The sequence below is a fragment of the Carcharodon carcharias genome, chromosome 13, assembly GCF_017639515.1.
Source record: "Carcharodon carcharias isolate sCarCar2 chromosome 13, sCarCar2.pri, whole genome shotgun sequence".
NCBI classification, from domain to species: domain Eukaryota; kingdom Metazoa; phylum Chordata; class Chondrichthyes; order Lamniformes; family Lamnidae; genus Carcharodon; species Carcharodon carcharias.
Window position 1 is genome coordinate 76,466,044 of NC_054479.1, and position 17,779 is coordinate 76,483,822.

Here is a 17,779-nt window from a genome sequence, read left to right on the forward strand (position 1 = left end):
GGACCAAAAGCTTGGTCAAAGACGTGAATTTTAAGGAGTGTCTTAAAAAAGGAAAATGAAGTAGAGAGACAGAGATGTATGGAGGTATTCCCAAGCTAAGGTCTTGGTAGCTGAAGGCATGGCCACCAATTGTAGAACAATTAAAATCAGAGATGCTCCTAGAACAAAAGTTGTGAAACCAACTAGGGATAAATCTATTTTGGATCTAGTATTGTGCAATGAGGCAGGATTAATTAGTAATCTAATAGTAAAAGATCCTTGAGGAAAAGGTGATCATAATACAATTGAATTCCATTTAAGTTTGTGTGTTCAAATCTGAAACATAAATCTTAGATCCAACCAAAGCTTATTACATATGTATGAGGGGAGAGTTGGCTAAAATTGACTGGATAAATTAACCAAAAAGTATGGTGGTAAATAAATAGTGAAAGAAGTTAAAGAAATTATTCAAAATGTTCAGCTAAATATGTTCCATTTGAAAAAAAAAACAAACTCAGCAAGAAAGGGGTTATAGCCATGGTTCACTAAATTGGTTCCTGGGATGAAAGGGTGCATGATGACAGGTCGAATATATTGAACCTTTACTCACTACAGTTTAGAAGAATGAGAGGTGATCTCAGTGAAACATATGATTGTGAAGGGGCTTAACACCAAGAAGTTGTTTCTCCTAGCTGGGGAATCCAGAACATGGACAGACCCAGGGAAGGAATCCATCATTTATGACTGAGGGGAGAAATTTCTGCTGTCAGGGGGTTCTGAATCTTTGGAATTCGCTATCCTAGAAGAGTGCGGATGCACCATTATTGAATATATTTTAAGGCTAATTTAGGCTTTTCATTTCTCAGAATCAAGGGGGGATGTGGGGAGCAGGTGGGAAAGTGGAGTTTAAGCGGAAGATCAGCAATAATTGGTCGAGCAAGCTCAAGGGATCATACGGTCTAGTCCTCCTATTTTCTGTTTTTATTGGTTCTTTGAGCCTGCTCCATTATTAAACAAAATCATGGTTAATCTCTATCCTAATTTCACCTCCCTGTACAATCTCCTTTTCCCTTACACTATTGCCTGCTGCTAACTGGAAAGGCATCTGGAACAGTTGCATGTGCACATCAGCCACCAACACATGCAACTGATCTGGACGCCTTTTGGATCGGTGACAGGAGCATCAGTGTTGTGACAAATCACATTTCTTACATAGTCCGGTTAGCTCATTTGATAGATGATGGGGCTTTTAATCCCAAAGTCATCTGTCTCGAGCTCCATATTGGGTGAGCATTATTTAGTTTTTTAAAATTCAAAACACTGAACAATTGGGTTGAATGGATCCTTTTCGTTGTTACAGGTATTATCAAGAGTGAACAGGGGCTTCCTGGAAGAGCCCAGCTACCAAAGAATATACTTTATTGTAGAAAATAGCAAAGGTTAATAAATAATGCAGGATTCTTCTCAAAGTCTATTTGATAGCATCTACAAAAATTCTATTGAACAATACCCTGATGTATTTCTGATGAGAATTTTAATAATAATGACTGACAAATGAACAGAATATTGGGTTTTAACTTATTAATAGGTTTCAGTTTGCATTTCCATACTAAATTGAGGCTATCTGTCTAGTTGCAGATGATTAAATGAGTTAAGACACCAGTATGTGCAGGAAGCGTTCCCCCTAATGTTGAGGCACAAATAGAAACATAGAAAAAAGGAGCGGGAGTAGGCCATTTGGCCCTTCGAGCCTGCTTTGCCATTTATCATGATCATGGCTGATCATCCAACTTACTAGCCTGCTCCTGCTTTCTCCCCATAAGCTTTGATCCCTTTCGCCCCAAGAGCTATATCTAACTCCTTCTTGAAAACTACAATGTTTTGGCCTCCTTTCTGTGGTAGCAAATTCCACTGGCTGACCACTCTCTAGGTGAAGAAATTTCTCCTCATCTCAGTATAAGTAAACACAGCCTATCCTTTCATTCTCTGCGTACCCAAAATAATCTGTCAACCGTTGTTCTGAATATACTCAACATCTGAGCATCACAGCTCTGGGGGGGTAGAGAATTCCAAATATTCACAAACCTTTGAGAAGAAATTTCTTATCTTAGTCTAAATGGCCAACCCCTTATTCTGAGACTGTGACCCTGTGTTCTAGACTCCCCAGCCTGGGGAAACGTTGTCTCATCTACACATTAAGCCCCTTAACAATTCTTTATTTTGATTAGATCACCCCTCTTCTAAGCTCCAGGAAATATTGGCCTATTCTACTCAATCTCTCTTCAGAGGACAATTCCCTTGTCTTGGGGATCAGTTTGGTGAAATAAAAACACAAAATGCTGGAAATACTCAGCAGGTCAGGCAGCATCTGTGGTGAGAAAGAGTTAACATTTCAGATCCATTACCGAAAACAACACATTAGTGAGGTCAGTAACTGGAGGTCATAGATTTCGTATAATTGGTAGAGGATTGGAAAGAATCTCAGAATTGTTATGGTGCAGAAGGAGGCCATTTGGCCCACCATGTCTGCACTGAATCTTTGAATGAGCAACTCACCCAGTGCCATTCCCCGCCTTCTCCCTGTAACCCTTGAATTGAACCTGCCTCCTCATTCTCAGACAGTACATTCCAAACCCTAAGCATTTGCGGCATAATATAAATAGAACTTTCCCTTAAGTCTATGCTGGCTTTCCTTAATTAGCCTGCATTTGTGCATGTGACCATTAATTTTTCCCGAATTATTATTTCTGGATGTTTGCCCACTACCAACGTTAAACTGACTGGCTTGTAGTTGCTGGGCTTATCTTCACACCCTTGTTCAAAAAAGGGTGTAAAGTTTGTAATTCTCCAGTTCTCCCGGGATCATCCCTGAACCTGAGGAAAGCTCAAAAATTATTGTTAGTGCCTCTGCAATTTCCCTCCACTCATTTCCCTCCATATCCTTGGATGCACCTTATCCGGTCCCGATGCCTTAAATACAGATAACCTATCCAATGGATGCTTATCCATTTTAAACTCATCTAGTGTCTAAGTTACCTCATCTTTCACCATGGCCTGGGTAGCAGCATCTTCCTTGGTAAAAACAGATGTAAAGTATTAATTTAATACCTCAGCTATGCCCTCTGCGCCCCCCCCCCCCCCCCCCCCCCCCCCCCCCATGTGTAAATCCCCTTTTTGGTCCCTGATTGACCCTACTCTCTCTGCCACTTTTTTACTATTTATATGCCTACAGAGTCTTTGAGATTCATTTTTATATTAGCTGCCAGTCTCTCTTCATACTCCCTCTTTGCTTCTCTTATTCCCTCCTTCACTTCCCCTCTGAGCTTGGTATTCAGCTTGGTTTTAAATTGTATTTTCTGCCTGATACCTGTCATAAGCACACATTTTCTTCTTTAACTTAATTTCTATCTCCTTTGTCATCCAGGGATCTCTGGATTTGTTTGCCCTACCTTTCCCTTTCGAAGGAATATACCCTTACTGTGCCCGAATTACCTCCTCTTTGAAGGCAGCCCATTGTTCAGCTATCGTTTTTCCTGCCAACCTTTAACTCCAAGTTATTTAGCCCAGATCTGTTCTGAAGTTGCGTTTCCCCCAGTTAATTTTTCTTGCTCTCGTCTGTTCTTTGTCCTTTTCCATTGTCAACTTAAAACATACGATACAATGATCACTGTCCCCTAAATGTTTGACTGACACTTGATCTACTTGGGCCACATCATTCCCCAGAATCAGGTCTAGCTGTGCCTCCTTCCTTGTTAAACTGCAAACATAATGAAGAAAATTCTGCTGTATGCACTCTGGGAACTTTTGCACCCCTCTGCCCTTTACACTACTATCCCAGCCTATATTTGAATAATTAAAGTTCCCCATTATACACTAATTTTTGTACCTCTCTGTAATTACTTTGCAAATTTGTCCCTCTATTTCCTTTCCACTAGTTGATGGTCTGTAGACTACACCAAGCAATGTAATTGCACTTTTTTTGCTCCTGTGCTTGAGCCAAATAGATTCTGTCCTTGATCCCTTTGGGACAAAATCTTTCTCCAGCACTGCAATGTTCTCCTTAATCAATATCACCTCCCCTCCCCCTTTTATTTCTTATCTTTCCTGAACACCGTTTATTCAGGGATATTTAATACCAATTATTGTTTGAGCCAAACCTCCAGCTGTTTCTCCAAGAAGGAAGAGTTAGAAATCATTTCACCCAGAGGATGGTGGAACTCAGTGCCTGAAACTAACGGAAGTTGGTGTTGTCAGTTTTATTGAGTGGCACTTGCCCAGCAATAACCTCAGCAATGCCAGAACTGTTGATAAATGTTCATGTACTGCTAGGCTCTTAACCAAATCTAGCTCATTAGTAAATTTAGTAAATTAGTAAAGCTCTTGTTGGTTCTAGGACATATCAGTGCAGAAAACACCTGGACACATTCAAGAAATTTGCTACTTTCTGATGTGCTAGCCTACTTGTCCAAATGTATTTGAAAATTAAAATTCCCCATTAAAACCCTTCTGTCTTTGGGTACACACTTGTCTAAACTCTGCATTTATGCAATCTATTATGCTCAAATTCTTTAAAAAGTACCTGGATGAGCGCTTGGCTATGGGCCAAATGCTGGTAAATGGGATTAGGTAGGTAGATCAGGTGTTTCTCATGTGTCGGTGCAGACTTGATGGGCCGAAGGGCCTATTCTGCACAGAGATTCTGTGATTACGTCACAGTTGATACCAAGAACTGATACACAACTTGCACCACAGACTTAAATCCTTTTCTATTTGTTAATTCCAGCCATGAAGTCTCTACTACTTGTTTACTTCTCATTATACCCTCTCTTAGCAATGAAATAATTTTATCCTTAATTGCTAATGTTACTCCACCCCTTCTACTATTTTCCTATCCTCCCTGTAGGCTTGGTAACCTGTTATATTTAGTTATAAAAACAAATAAACTGCGGATCTGGAAATCCAAAACAAAAACAGAATTACCTGGAAAAACTCAGCAGGTCTGGCAGCATCGGCGGAGAAGAAAAGAGTTGACGTTTCGAGTCCTCATGACCCTTCGACAGAACTTCGAGTCCAAGAAAGAGTTGAAATGTAAGCTGGTTTAAGGTGTGTGTGTGGGGGGCGGAGAGAGAGAGAGAGGTGGAGGGGGGGTGTGGTTGTAGGGACAAACAAGCAGTGATAGAAGCAGATCATCAAAAGATGTCAACAACAATAGAACAAAAGAACACATAGGTGTTAAAGTTGGTGATATTATCTAAACGAATGTGCTAATTAAGAATGGATGGTAGGGCACTCAAGGTATAGCTCTAGTGGGGGTGGGGAGAGCATAAAAGATTTTAAAATATTTAAAAATAATGGAAATAGGTGGGAAAAGAATCTTCCGGACTGAATATTGAATTCAACAACTTTGGGTCGTGAGCTCCCCCCCTCCCCCATCCCCACCCCCTTTCTGTTACCCCCTTCCTTTTTTTCCAATAAATTATATAGATTTTTCTTTTCCCACCTATTTCCATTATTTTTAAATATTTTAAAATCTTTTATGCTCTCCCCACCCCCACTAGAGCTATACCTTGAGTGTCCTACCATCCATTCTTAATTAGCACATTCGTTTAGATAATATCACCAACTTTAATACCTATGTGTTCTTTTGTTCTATTGTTGCTGACATCTTTTGATGATCTGCTTCTATCACTGCTTGTTTGTCCCTACAACCACAACCCCCTCCACCTCTCTCTCTCTCTCTCTCTCTCCGCCCCCCACACACACACCTGAAACCAGCTTATATTTCAACTCTTTCTTGGACTCGAACTCAAGTTCTGTCGAAGGGTCATGAGGACTCGAAACGTCAACTCTTTTCTTCTCCGCCGATGCTGCCAGACCTGCTGAGTTTTTCCAGGTAATTCTGTTTTTGTTTTGTTATATTTAGTTCCCAGTCATGACCATCGTGCAGCCATACCTCAGTAATGGCCGCCATGTCATAGCTTCCAAATTGAATTTCACCTGCAACCCCTTCACTTTGTTCCTTGTATTCTGTGCGTCTATGCAAAGAACGTATGTTACCCAATTTGAACATATCATTGATTGTGAACGAGCTATGAATCGTGGACAGTTCAGTATGTGTAAACAAGTTATGTGAGGGGGCAAATTTATGGATTGGCATGTCCAGAACTCCAGTCACATCCCAGAGGAAAGTACAGGCTCAGGAAGGGAGGGGTGTGATTCTGAAGGAGCTGGGTAGCAGGAGCTTAGGAGAAATTGTGAAGGAGATCCCACAGACACTATCTAACAGGATGTACTCACTACCTCGGAGGTCAAGAAGAAAGACTGAAGGGAGGAGAGCCAAAATGCAGATCCAGGCACCGTGGCTTAGAAGGTTGTCAAAGGTAGGAAGAACATCATAAAATGTAAGCATGATGGGGGGGTTCTATTAGTAGGGGGATAGATAGTGTTTCTGGCAGCCACAATCAAGAATTCCGAAAGATGTTTTGATCACAATGCCACAGTGAAGATATATCTCAAGGTGGCAGAGAGGGAATTTAGAAAGGGAGTTGGGAAATCCTGTTTTTGTGGTCCACAGGTACAGGGAAGAGATCCTGCTGAGGGAGCATCAGACATTATGAGATAAATTTTAAAAATCAAGACCATTGATAATCTTTTGTTCTGTTGGTTAGTCTTGGTCTCTTCCCCATATCCCTGCAGTTTTTCCTCCTTCCAAGTATTTATCCAGTCCTCCTTTTGAGGTTGAATCTGTGTCCATCACCGTACCATGAAGTACATTCCAAATCCTAATCTTGTGTAAAAAGATTTTTCCTCATTTTCCCCTTGGTTCTTTTGCCACTCTCTTTAAATTTGTGGCCCCTCATTAACAACCCATCAACTATCGGAAATAGTTTCTCAATATTTGTTCCATCTAACTTCACAATTTTGAGCATCTCGATCATACTTCTGCTCTGCTGTAAAGAGAACAACTGCAACGTCTCTAGTTTTATCCACATTATCATAATCTCTCATCCCTGGACTCTGGTAAATCTCTTCTGTATCCATTCCAAAGTCTTCACATCTTCCTAAAGTGTGATGCCCAGAATTGGACGCAGTACTCGTGTTTTATATGGGTTAGCATAACTTCCTGGCTTTTGTATTCTAGATCTCTATTCATAAAACCCATGATCCCATATGCTTTATTAGCTGCTTTGTTATCCTGTCCTACTACCTTTAAAGATTTGTACACAAAACACCTCCAGATCTCTGCTCCTGCAACCCCTTTAATATTGTACCATTTTACCATGTATGATTTCTCTTCATTCTTCCTACCAAAATGTATCCTCCCTCACTTTATTGTATTGTATTTTATAATGCTTAGTTAACAGTCAGTCACCATCACTGGTGCATTCTCTGTGCAACGCCACTTGCCAACCAATCAGCATTCTTTTCACATACAGTATAAATTGTTGTTTTCCCCTCACATTGATATTCTTGAGTGTCCCGATGAGTGCAAGATGAAAAACTTAGACATGTCACCTGTTTTCAGCAATACTGAAGTCTTTGTACTGAACTTTATTTGCCATGTGGCAAATAATGCCAATTTATCTATGTCCTGTAGAGGCCTGTTGACATCTTCCTCTTTGTTTTCTATACTTCCAAGTTTCTTGTGATCTGCAAAATGGTCCCCGTTGCCCCCTTTTCTTTCCCCGCCAGTCCCAAAACAGCAATGTCCCTGGTACTAAACCTTGGGGAACCCACCCGTATACCTCCCTAGCATATGTTAACATTTAATAGCATATAAATGGGCTCTTTATTACATGAAACTGCAATCACATTGAAAATACCTCTTCATTTCCACAGTATCTTTGCCATTGGGGATGTGATAGCTGGCCCCATGCTGGCTCACAAGGCTGAAGATGAGGGGATAATCTGTGTGGAGGGAATGGCTGGAGGAGCTGTACACATTGACTATAACTGTATCCCATCTGTTGTATACACTCATCCAGAGGTTGCTTGGGTTGGCAAGTCTGAAGAACAGTTGAAGGAAGAGGTAACGTTCCCATTAATTCTAAATATTACCAATTTTGACTTCAGAACAAAACATTGAACCCTAGCTCACAGTATGTTACCAAAAATGGATATTTTAGAATCTGTATATTTACCCACTTCCCCAAAACCACTAAAGTGATTGCTGATTAGTTTTTGTAAAAATTGAAGTGTGTGTGAGAGTCAATGTTTACTCATACAGATGCCGAAACCCTTGTGAGAGGTGTAGTTAGTAATGCACTTAGAACATGTACATGATGGTTCAAAGTAACCCTTGTCCTTGCATTATCTCTTCCTTTAGGGAAATTGGTTAAGAAAGAGGGAACTTGCATTTATATAGCACCTTTCATGACCTTAGGATGTCCCAAAATGTTTTATGGCCATTTGCAGCACAGAATGAGCCAGTTTGGCCCATCAAGTCCATGCCAACTCTCCACAGAGCAGTCACTTAATCCCGTAACCCTGCCAGTTTATTTCTTACAAGTGCCCATCCAATTTTGTTTTAAAATCATTTACTGTTTCCGTTTCCACCACCCAGGTGGGCTGAGAGTTCCAGGAAACTAACCTTGTAGCTGAGATACCTCATCCCCAGAATCATTCTAGTAAATCCACTCTACACTCTCTCAAGGATCCTTGCATCCTTTCTCTAGTATGGTGACCAGAACTGGATGCAATACTCCAAGTTGGGGCCTAACCAGAGCTTTATAGATAAAAGCAAAAAACTGCGGATGCTGGAAATCCAAAACAAAAACAAAAATACCTGGAAAAACTCAGCCGGTCTGGCAGCATCTGTGGAGAGCAGCACAGTAAACATTTCGAGTCCACATGGCTCTTCAACAGAACTAAGGAAAAATAGAAAGGGGGTGAAATATAAGCTGGTTTAAGGTGGGGGGGTGTGGGACAAGAAGAGCTGGATAGAGGGCCAGTGATAGGTGGAGATAACCAAAAGATGTGACAGACAAAAGGACAAAGAGGTGTTGAAGGTGGTGATATTATCTAAAGGAAAGTGCCAATTAAGGGTAGAAAACCCTTAATTAGCATAATCCTTTAGATAATATCACCACCTTCAACACCTCTTTGTCCTTTTGTCTGTGACATCTTTTGGTTATCTCCACCTATCACCAGCCCTTTATCCAGCTCTTCTTGTCCCACACAGCCCCCGCCCGCCCCTTAAACCAGCTTATATTTCACCCCTTTTGTATTTTTCCTTAGTTCTGTTGAAGAGTCATGGAGAGTCTAAATGTTAACTGTGCTCCTCTCCACAGATGCTGCCAGACCTGCTGAGTTTTTCCAGAGCTTTATAGATCTTCAGCATAACTTGCCTGCTTTTGTACTCTGTCTCTATTTTTGAAACCCAAGATCCCATGCGCTTTGCTAATCACACACTCAACATATGCTGCCACGATCAAAGATCGATGCACATGAACCCCCAAGCCCCTCTGCCCTGCACATTCTTTAGAGCTCTGCCATTAAGCCTATATTGCCTTCCCAGCCCTACAGCCAAAATGCATCACCTCACGCTTTTCTGTATTAAATTCTATTTGCCGCTTGTCTCCATACCGTTAGCCTATCTGTCATGTTGCAGGCGATTTATATCATCCATTTGCCATTCCACCTAGTTTGGAATCATCGGCAAATTTTGAAATTCTTCTCTATATTCCAAAATCCAAGTCATTTATATATAACAAGAGAAGCAATGGCTGTAGCACTGACCTTTGGGGAACACCACTGTCTACCACCCTCCAGTCTGAAATTTCTTTGAAGGCTGATCACTGTTGCAGCAGCTAATTTGTGCACAGCAAGATCCCATAAACAACAATGAAAGACCATATAATATGTTTGTGATGTTGGTTGAGCAATAATGAGCTGGACATTAGGGAGAATTCCTCTGCTCTCCTTCAACAATGGCTGTGGGATTTTGTACATACATTCAAGGGGACGGGTGGATTCTTTTTTTAATAGTTCATCCAAAGGACAGTGCCTCCCTCAGTACAGCGATGAGAGTATCAGCCTGGAATATGTCCTGAAGATGCTGGAATGCAACCCATTGAGTGCAAATGTTCACTTTCTAAAAACACAGGTCAACCTTACATTTAAAGTGTAAGTGAGCCAGTTGTGGTGTACTTCATTCATTTTCTCCTCTCTCAGGGTATTCCGTACAAAATTGGCAAGTTTCCATTTGCTGCCAACAGCAGAGCTAAGACTAACAATGATACTGACGGTCTGGTAAAGATTCTCAGCCATAAAGAAACAGACAGAATGCTTGGAGCACATATCCTTGGGTCTGTAAGTAGAAAAACCTTTGGTGTATCAAGATAGGATATAATATATGGATCCTATAATTGATATGGCTTTCTTTATATCAAGGGCGCTGGTGAAATGATCAATGAAGCAACCCTCGCTATGGAGTATGGAGCATCATGTGAAGATGTTGCCCGAGTTTGTCATGCCCATCCAGTAAGTGATAATGGGAAAGTATGGAGAACTGGACAGTGATTGTAATGTGCAGATCATAGAAAACCTAAATCATTCAAAATCTACTCCGCACAGCCATCATTGCCTGTTCTGGCTCTTAAAAGAGCAGTTGTGCTTGGTTCCATATCCCGAAGGTGACGGGTGGAGCTATCATAGGCAAATATCCCAAATTTATTGCCATTGTGCTTATAACAGATTGTGCTTGACATGCCTTCTCGATCCTGACCTTTAAATTTGGGCTCCTGGTATTCACATGTTTCATCATAATCACTTTGTCCCAGTGAGTCTCCTCAATCTCCTTCGTAATATGTCTGTCTGTTGAAGAAAAGATCCAAATTTGTTCACCTCTTCTCATCACTAAAGATTCCAGATCAAGGAACCATCTTCATTACAAGATCTTGAAAACATTTTCAAACACCATAATGTCCTTCCAAAGATTTATTTACACAGGTCAGAGTAAACTGCACATAGCATTCATTGTGGATGCTTGAGCATTGGTGGGGCACTGATAACTCTCTGGATTAGTACTGCATCCCTAGATTGTTTTCACTGTTTCATTTAATATACATCCACTTTTAAACAAATTATTTTGCACTTTCTAAACAACTGAAACTACTAACTCCCAAGGTTCCATTCCACTGCTCCCTGCATTATTTCCACGATAATCTGCCAGTGTTAAATTTGAGAAATTCAGGATAGAGAAGCTTGGAAATTGAGAGCAGACAAAGTCCTGATTTTGGTCATGAAAGTAAACAGTGTATAAAGGTTATTCTAACTGCAGACTTTTGCCAGGACTGTGAAGCTAGCTATTAAACTGGTTGATAAAAACAAAAAACTGCGGATGCTGGAAATCCAAAACAAAAACAGAATTACCTGGAAAAACTCAGCAGGTCTGGCAACATGCTGAGGGGTCATGAGGACTTGAAACATCAACTCTTTTCTTCTCCGCCGATGCTATTAAATTGGTCGATCTGACTCATTGTCTTCCTTTCTCTTACAGACTGTTTCAGAAGCTTTCAGAGAAGCAAACATAGCAGCGTCATTTGGCAAAGCCATTAACTTCTGAAAGATTTGTGATTTGTACATAAACTGTAACTGGGTGTTTGAACTATTGGTAACTTGACATTGTGATGAAAAATGAAGTTAACTGTCTTTAAGCAAAAGTGTAATAAACAATTTGTTCGTCTAATGATGGCACATCACTTGTATTTTAACAGTAATAAAACTGAGGGAATGATGTACAGATTTCTTTGAATTACTGCTAATGTTTCAATAATCCAGAAGTGACTTTTACTCTGTTCAAACTCACCAGTCACAATGAGAGGGACCGAGACGGAGTGAGGAATGGGAGTGGGGCAAGGGGAAATGGGAGAGGAGGAAGGGATGGATGGGGCAGGGGGAATGGGAGAGAAGGGATGTATGGGGCAGGGAAATGGGAGAGGAGGAAGGGATGGATGGGGCAGGGGGAATGGGAGGAGGGATGACTGAGGCAGGGGAGGAATGCAGGAGGGGGGAGGGGGTGGGATGGGGCAAAGGGGGAGGGAGAATGGGGAAGATGGATGAAGGGAATAGGGGTCGAGGGAGGGGCAAGAGCAAGTGGGAATCTGGTGAGAGAGTGCAGGGGGTGGGGCGGGAAGTGGAGAAGGGGGATGGGTGCACTGTTGGAATTGGGACCAAGGTCTTAGGAAGAACCAGAATTGGGACCCTAGGAAGGTGAGAGTTGTTTGATTCTCCTGCTGACACACTCTGCCAGGCCTCCCACATTTAGCTTGTATTTGGTGAGTTAGTTTGGGATCTGCTGCAGAAAGAGCTTTCTTTTTTATTAATTCATGGGTTGTGGGCTTCGCTGGCTGGGCCAGCATTTATTGCCCGTCCCTCGTTTCACCTGAGAAGGTGGTGGTGATCTGGCTTCTTGAACCGCTGCGGTCCATGTCGTGTAGGTACACCCAACGTGTTAGGGAGGGAGTCCCAGGATTTTGACCCAGCGACAGTGATGGAACGGTGATATATTTCCAATTCAGGGTGGTGATTGACTTGGAGGGAACTTCCAGGTGGTGGTGTTTCCATTTATCTGCTGCCCTTGTCCTAGGTAGTAGTGGTTGTGGGTTTGGAAGGTGTTGTCTAAGGAGCCTTGGTGAATTCCTGCAGTGCATCTTGTAGATGGTACACACTGCTGCTACTGTGCGTCAGTGGTAGAGGGAGTAAATGTTGGTGGATGTGATGCCAATCAAGCGGGCTGTTTTGATCTGGATAGTGGTCCAGCTTCAGTGTTGTAGGAGTTGCACTCATCCAGGCAAGTGGGGAGTATTCCATCACACTCCTGACTTTGTCCCTTGTAGGTGGTGGGAGTCAGGAGGTGAGTTACTTGTCACATGATTCCTAGCCTCTGACCTGCTCTTGTAGCCACAGTATTTATACGGCTAGTCAAGTTCAGTTTCTGGTTAATGTTAACCCCCAGGATGTTGATATTGAGGGATTCAGTGATGGTAATGCCATTGAATATCAAGGGGTGATGGTTAGATTCTCTCTTGTTGGAGATGCTCATTGCCTGACACTTCTGAGGTGCGAATGTTACTTGCCATTTGTCGGCCCAAGTCTGGATATTGTCCAGGTCTTGCTACATTTGGACATAGACTGCTTCAGTATCTGAGGAGTTGTGAATGGTGCTGAACATTGTGCAATCATCAGCGAACATCCCCATTTCTGACCTTATGATGGAAGGAAGGTCATTGTTCTGATTTTTAGAACTGCAGTTTGTAGAAAACTACTGGATGAGCATGTTGAAGTGCCCTGGATGGCTTTTAAGATGCAAACCCTCGGCTGTGAGGAGGTAAGAGACTTCCTTGCAAACACACTGCCCTGGGGGAGTGCAGTGGCTGACATCACTACATTTGGTTGCAACACCACTTGGAACTTAACTACAGAAATATTTACATGCTTACCTTGCTTTAAAAAACAGCAAATAGGCTCAAAGGGGGAAAGATGGTAAAAAGGCAAAATTAATGGCTCTTAAATGTATTTAATATTTGGAACAAAAATGAATTAATGGCACAAATAGAGGTTTAAAGCCATTAAGGAGACTTGGTTACAAAGAGATCAAAGTTGGGAACTAATATTTAAGGGTATGTAACTCTCCAAAAGGACAGGCAGGAAGGAAAGGGTGGTGGGGTAACTTTGTTAGTATGAGATGGAATAAGTACGATAGCAAGAAATGATCTTGGATCGGAATATGTAGAATCCATATGGGTGGAGGTAAGAAACAACAAGCAGAAGAAAACACGGAGGAGTAGTCGATAGGCCTACTAACAGTTGCTATACTGTAGGACCGAGAATAAATCAGGAGATAATGAATGCATATAAAAAAGGCAGTACATTAATCATGGATGACTTTAATCTTCATGTAGATTGGGAAAATCAAATTGGCAGAGGTAGCCACGAGCAAGAATTCAGTGTATTCGGGACAGTTTCCTAGAACAATATGTTGAGGATCCAATCAGGGATCAGGCTACTTTGGATCTGGTAATGTGTAATGAGGCAGGTTTAATAGATGATCTCAGAGTAAAAGATCCCCTAGGAATCAATGACCACAACATGGTAGAATTTAGCATTCAGTTTGAGAGTGAGAAACTTGGGTTGGAAAAAACTGCTAAACTTAAATAAGGGTAAATTACAAAGGAATGAGGGCAGAGTTGGCTAGAGTGGATTTGGAAAGGAGTTTAGCAGAAAAGATGGCAAACGTTTAAGAAAATAATTCATGACTCACAACAAAGATATAAGCAAGTGAGAAAGGATTCTAGGAAGGGGATAAACTAACCATGGTTAACCAAGGAAGTTAAGGATAGTGTCAAATTGAAAGAAACATACAATGTGGCAAAGATTAGTGGTAAGTCAGGATTGGGAAAGTTTTAAAAACCAACAAAAGATCACCAAAACATAATGAGGGAGAAAATAAACTTTGAGGGTAAACTAGCAAATAATATAAAAATGGACAGTAAGAGCTTCTTTAAAAAGGAAAAGGGAGGCCAAAGTGAACATAGGCCCCTTAGAGAATGAAGTTGTAGAAATATTAATGATGAACCAGGAGTTGAATAAATACTTTTTTGTCAGTCTTCATGGTGGAACACACTAACAGCATTCCAAAAATACTAAATCAAGAGGCAAAAGGGGAGAGGAAATAAATACAATAACTATCACTAGAGAAAAAGTACTAGGGAAACTAATGGGGCTAAAGGTCAATAAGTCCCCTGGATCTGATGGGTTGTATCCTAGGATATTAAAGGAAGTAGCTATAGAGATAGTGGATGCACTGGTAGTAATCTTCCAAGAATCCTTCAATTCTGGAAAGGTCCCAGAGGATTGGAAAACTGCCAATGTAACACCCTTATTCAAAAAGGGAGGGAGACAAAAAAAAAACAGGTAAGTATAGGCCAGTTAGCTTAACATCTATCATTGGGAAAATGTTAGAGCATTTAGAAATACATAACATAATCAAGCAGAGTTAGCATAGCTTCATAAAGGGAAAATCATGCCTGACAAATTTATTAGAATTCTTTGAGGTAACAAGCAGGATAGATAAGGGGGAAACAGATGTAATATATTTGGATTTCCAAAAGGCGTTCGATAAGGTACTGCACATAAGGCTACTTAAGATAAGAGCCTATGGTGTTGGGAGTAGCATATTAGCTTGGATAAAGGCTTGGCTAACTAATAGAAAACAGAGTTGGGATAAGGGGGGCATTTTCAGGATGGCAACATTTAACTAGTGGAGGGCCACACGGATTAGTGCTGGGGCCTCAATTAGTTACAATATATACTAATGACTTGGATGAGGGAAGTGAATGTACTATCGCCAAGTTTGCGGATGACACAAAAATAGTTGGGAAGGCAAGTGATGAGGATGACACAAAGAGTCTACACAGGTATATAGACAGGTTAAGCGAGTGTGCAAAAATTTAGCAGAGGGAACATGATGTGGGAAAATGTGAGGTTATGCACTTTGGCAGGAAGAATAGAGGAGCTGAATATTATTTAAATGGAGAAAGGCTGCAGTACAGAGAGATTTGGAGGTCCTCTTGCATGAGTCCCAAAAAGCTAGTATACAAGTTCAACAGGTAATAGAGAGGGCAAATGGAATGTTGGCCTTTATTTCAAAGGGAACGGAGTATAAAAATAGGGAAGTCTTATTAAAACTATACAAGGCACTAGTTTGACCATACCTAAAATACTGTGAACAGTTTTAGTCCCCTTAGCTAAGGAAATAAATACTGGCATTGGAGTCAGCCCAGAGAAGGTTCATTAAGTTAATCCCAGGTGTGGAGGGGATTTTCTTATGAGGAGAGGTTGAGTATGTTGAGCCTGTACACAGTACAATGGAGGGTATCCTCAATGTGAAGGTGGAAACATAAAAGATTCTTAGGGGGCTTGACAGGGTAGATGCTGAGAGGTTATTTCCCCTTCTGGGAGACTCTAGGACCAGAGGACATAATCTCAGAGTAAGGGGTCACCCATTTAAAACAGAGATGAGGAGGAATTTCTTCTCTCAGAGGGTAGTGTATTTTTTCCCACAGAGGGCTGTAAAGGCTGGGTCGTTAAGTATATTCAAGACATTTTTAATCATTAAGGGTTATGGGGAAAAGACAGGAAAGTGGAGTTGAGGATTATCAGATCAGCTGTGATCTCATTGAATGGCAGAGCAGACTCGATGAGCCAAATGGTCTACATCTGCTCTTGGCAGGTGATGAGGGAACCAACAAGAGGGAAAAACATACTTAACCTCATTCTCACCAACCTCCCTGCCGCAGATGTATCTGTCCATGACAGTATCGGTAGCAGTGACCATCACACAGCCACTGTGGAGACGAAGTCCCGCCTTCACATTGAGGATACCCTTCATCGTATTGTGTGGCAGTACCACTGTGCTAAATGGAATAGATTTCAAACAAATCTAGCAACTCAAGACTGGGCATTCATGAGGTACTGTGGGCCATCATCAGCAGCAGAATTGTACCCAGACACAATCTGTAACCTCATGGCCTGGCATATCCCCCACTCTAGCATTACCATCAAGCCAGGGGATCAACACTGGTTCAATGAAGAGTGCAAGAGGGCATGGAAAAAAAAAACAAAAGGAAAGTACAGCACAGGAACAAGCCCTTAGGCCCTCCAAGCCTGCGCCGATCATATTGCCCGTCAATTAAAACATTTTGCACTTCCACGGTCTGTATCCCTCTATTCCCATCCTATTCTTGTATTTGTCAAGCTGCCTCTTAAAACCCAACTATCGTACCTGCATCCACCACCTCCTCTGGCAGCGAATTCCAGACACTCACTACCCTCTGTGTAAAATACTTGCCCCGCACATCACCTTTATAGTTTTCTCCTCTCATCTTAAATCTATGTACCCTAGTAATTGACTCTTCCACCCTGGGAAAAAGCTTCTGACTATCTACTCTGTCCATGCCACTCATAATTTTGTAAACTTCGATCAAGTCGCCCCTCAATATCCGTCGCTCTCGTGAGAACAATCCGAGTTTCTCCAAACTCTCCTCGTAGCTAATAACCTCCAGACCAGGCAGCCTCCTGGTAAACCTCCTCTGCACCCTCTCCAACACCTCCATATACTTCTGGTAATGTGCTGACCAATATTGCGCGTAATATTCCAAGTGTGGCCTAATCAAGGTTTCATACAGCTGCAGCATGACTTCCCAGCTTTTATACTCAATACTCCTGCCAATGAAGGCAAGCATGCCTTCCTGACTACCTTACCCACCTCCATTGCCACTTTCAGTGACCTGTAGACCTGTACACCCAGTTCCCTCTGCCCGTCGATGCACTTAAGAGTTCTGCCATTTACTGTGTAATTCCTGCCTGTATTAGGCCTTCCAAGATGCATTACCTCACATTTGTCTGGATTAAACTCCATCTGCCATTTCTCTGCCCAAGTCTCCCACTGATCTATATCCCATTGTACCCTCTGACAATCCTCTTCACTATCTGCAACTCCTCCAACCTTAGTGTCATCTGCAAACTTGCTAATTAGCCCAGTTACATTTTCCTCCAAATCACTTATGTACACCACAAACAGCAAAGGTCACAGCACTGATCCCTGCAGAACTCCACTAGTCGCAGCTCTCCATTCAGAAAAGCACCCTTCCACTGCTACCCTCTCTTCTATGACCAAGCCAATTCTGTATCCATCTTGCCAGCTCACCTCTGATCCCGTGCAACTTTCCCTTCTGTACCAGTCTACCATGAGGGACCTTGTCAAAGGCCTTACTGAAATCCATATATATAACATCCA

The 17,779-nt window shown here is 41.8% G+C and overlaps 1 protein-coding gene and 1 long non-coding RNA gene across 2 annotated transcripts in view; one reads left to right on the forward strand and one right to left on the reverse strand.

The window, feature by feature from the left end:
* dldh (dihydrolipoamide dehydrogenase) overlaps positions 1-11,720 on the forward strand; it is a 44,627-nt gene extending 32,907 nt beyond the window's left edge. The window contains exons 11-14 of the mRNA XM_041202819.1: positions 7,819-8,008; positions 10,153-10,290; positions 10,372-10,461; positions 11,480-11,720. Of these exons, the coding sequence (XP_041058753.1) occupies positions 7,819-8,008; positions 10,153-10,290; positions 10,372-10,461; positions 11,480-11,545 (484 nt within the window). The 3' untranslated portion in view covers positions 11,546-11,720. The remainder of the gene's footprint in view (positions 1-7,818; positions 8,009-10,152; positions 10,291-10,371; positions 10,462-11,479) is intronic.
* The window catches only part of LOC121285896, a 44,776-nt gene that overhangs the window by 18,442 nt on the left and 8,555 nt on the right, over positions 1-17,779 (reverse strand). The window contains exon 3 of the long non-coding RNA XR_005944833.1: positions 10,706-10,794. This is a non-coding gene — a long non-coding RNA (uncharacterized LOC121285896). The remainder of the gene's footprint in view (positions 1-10,705; positions 10,795-17,779) is intronic.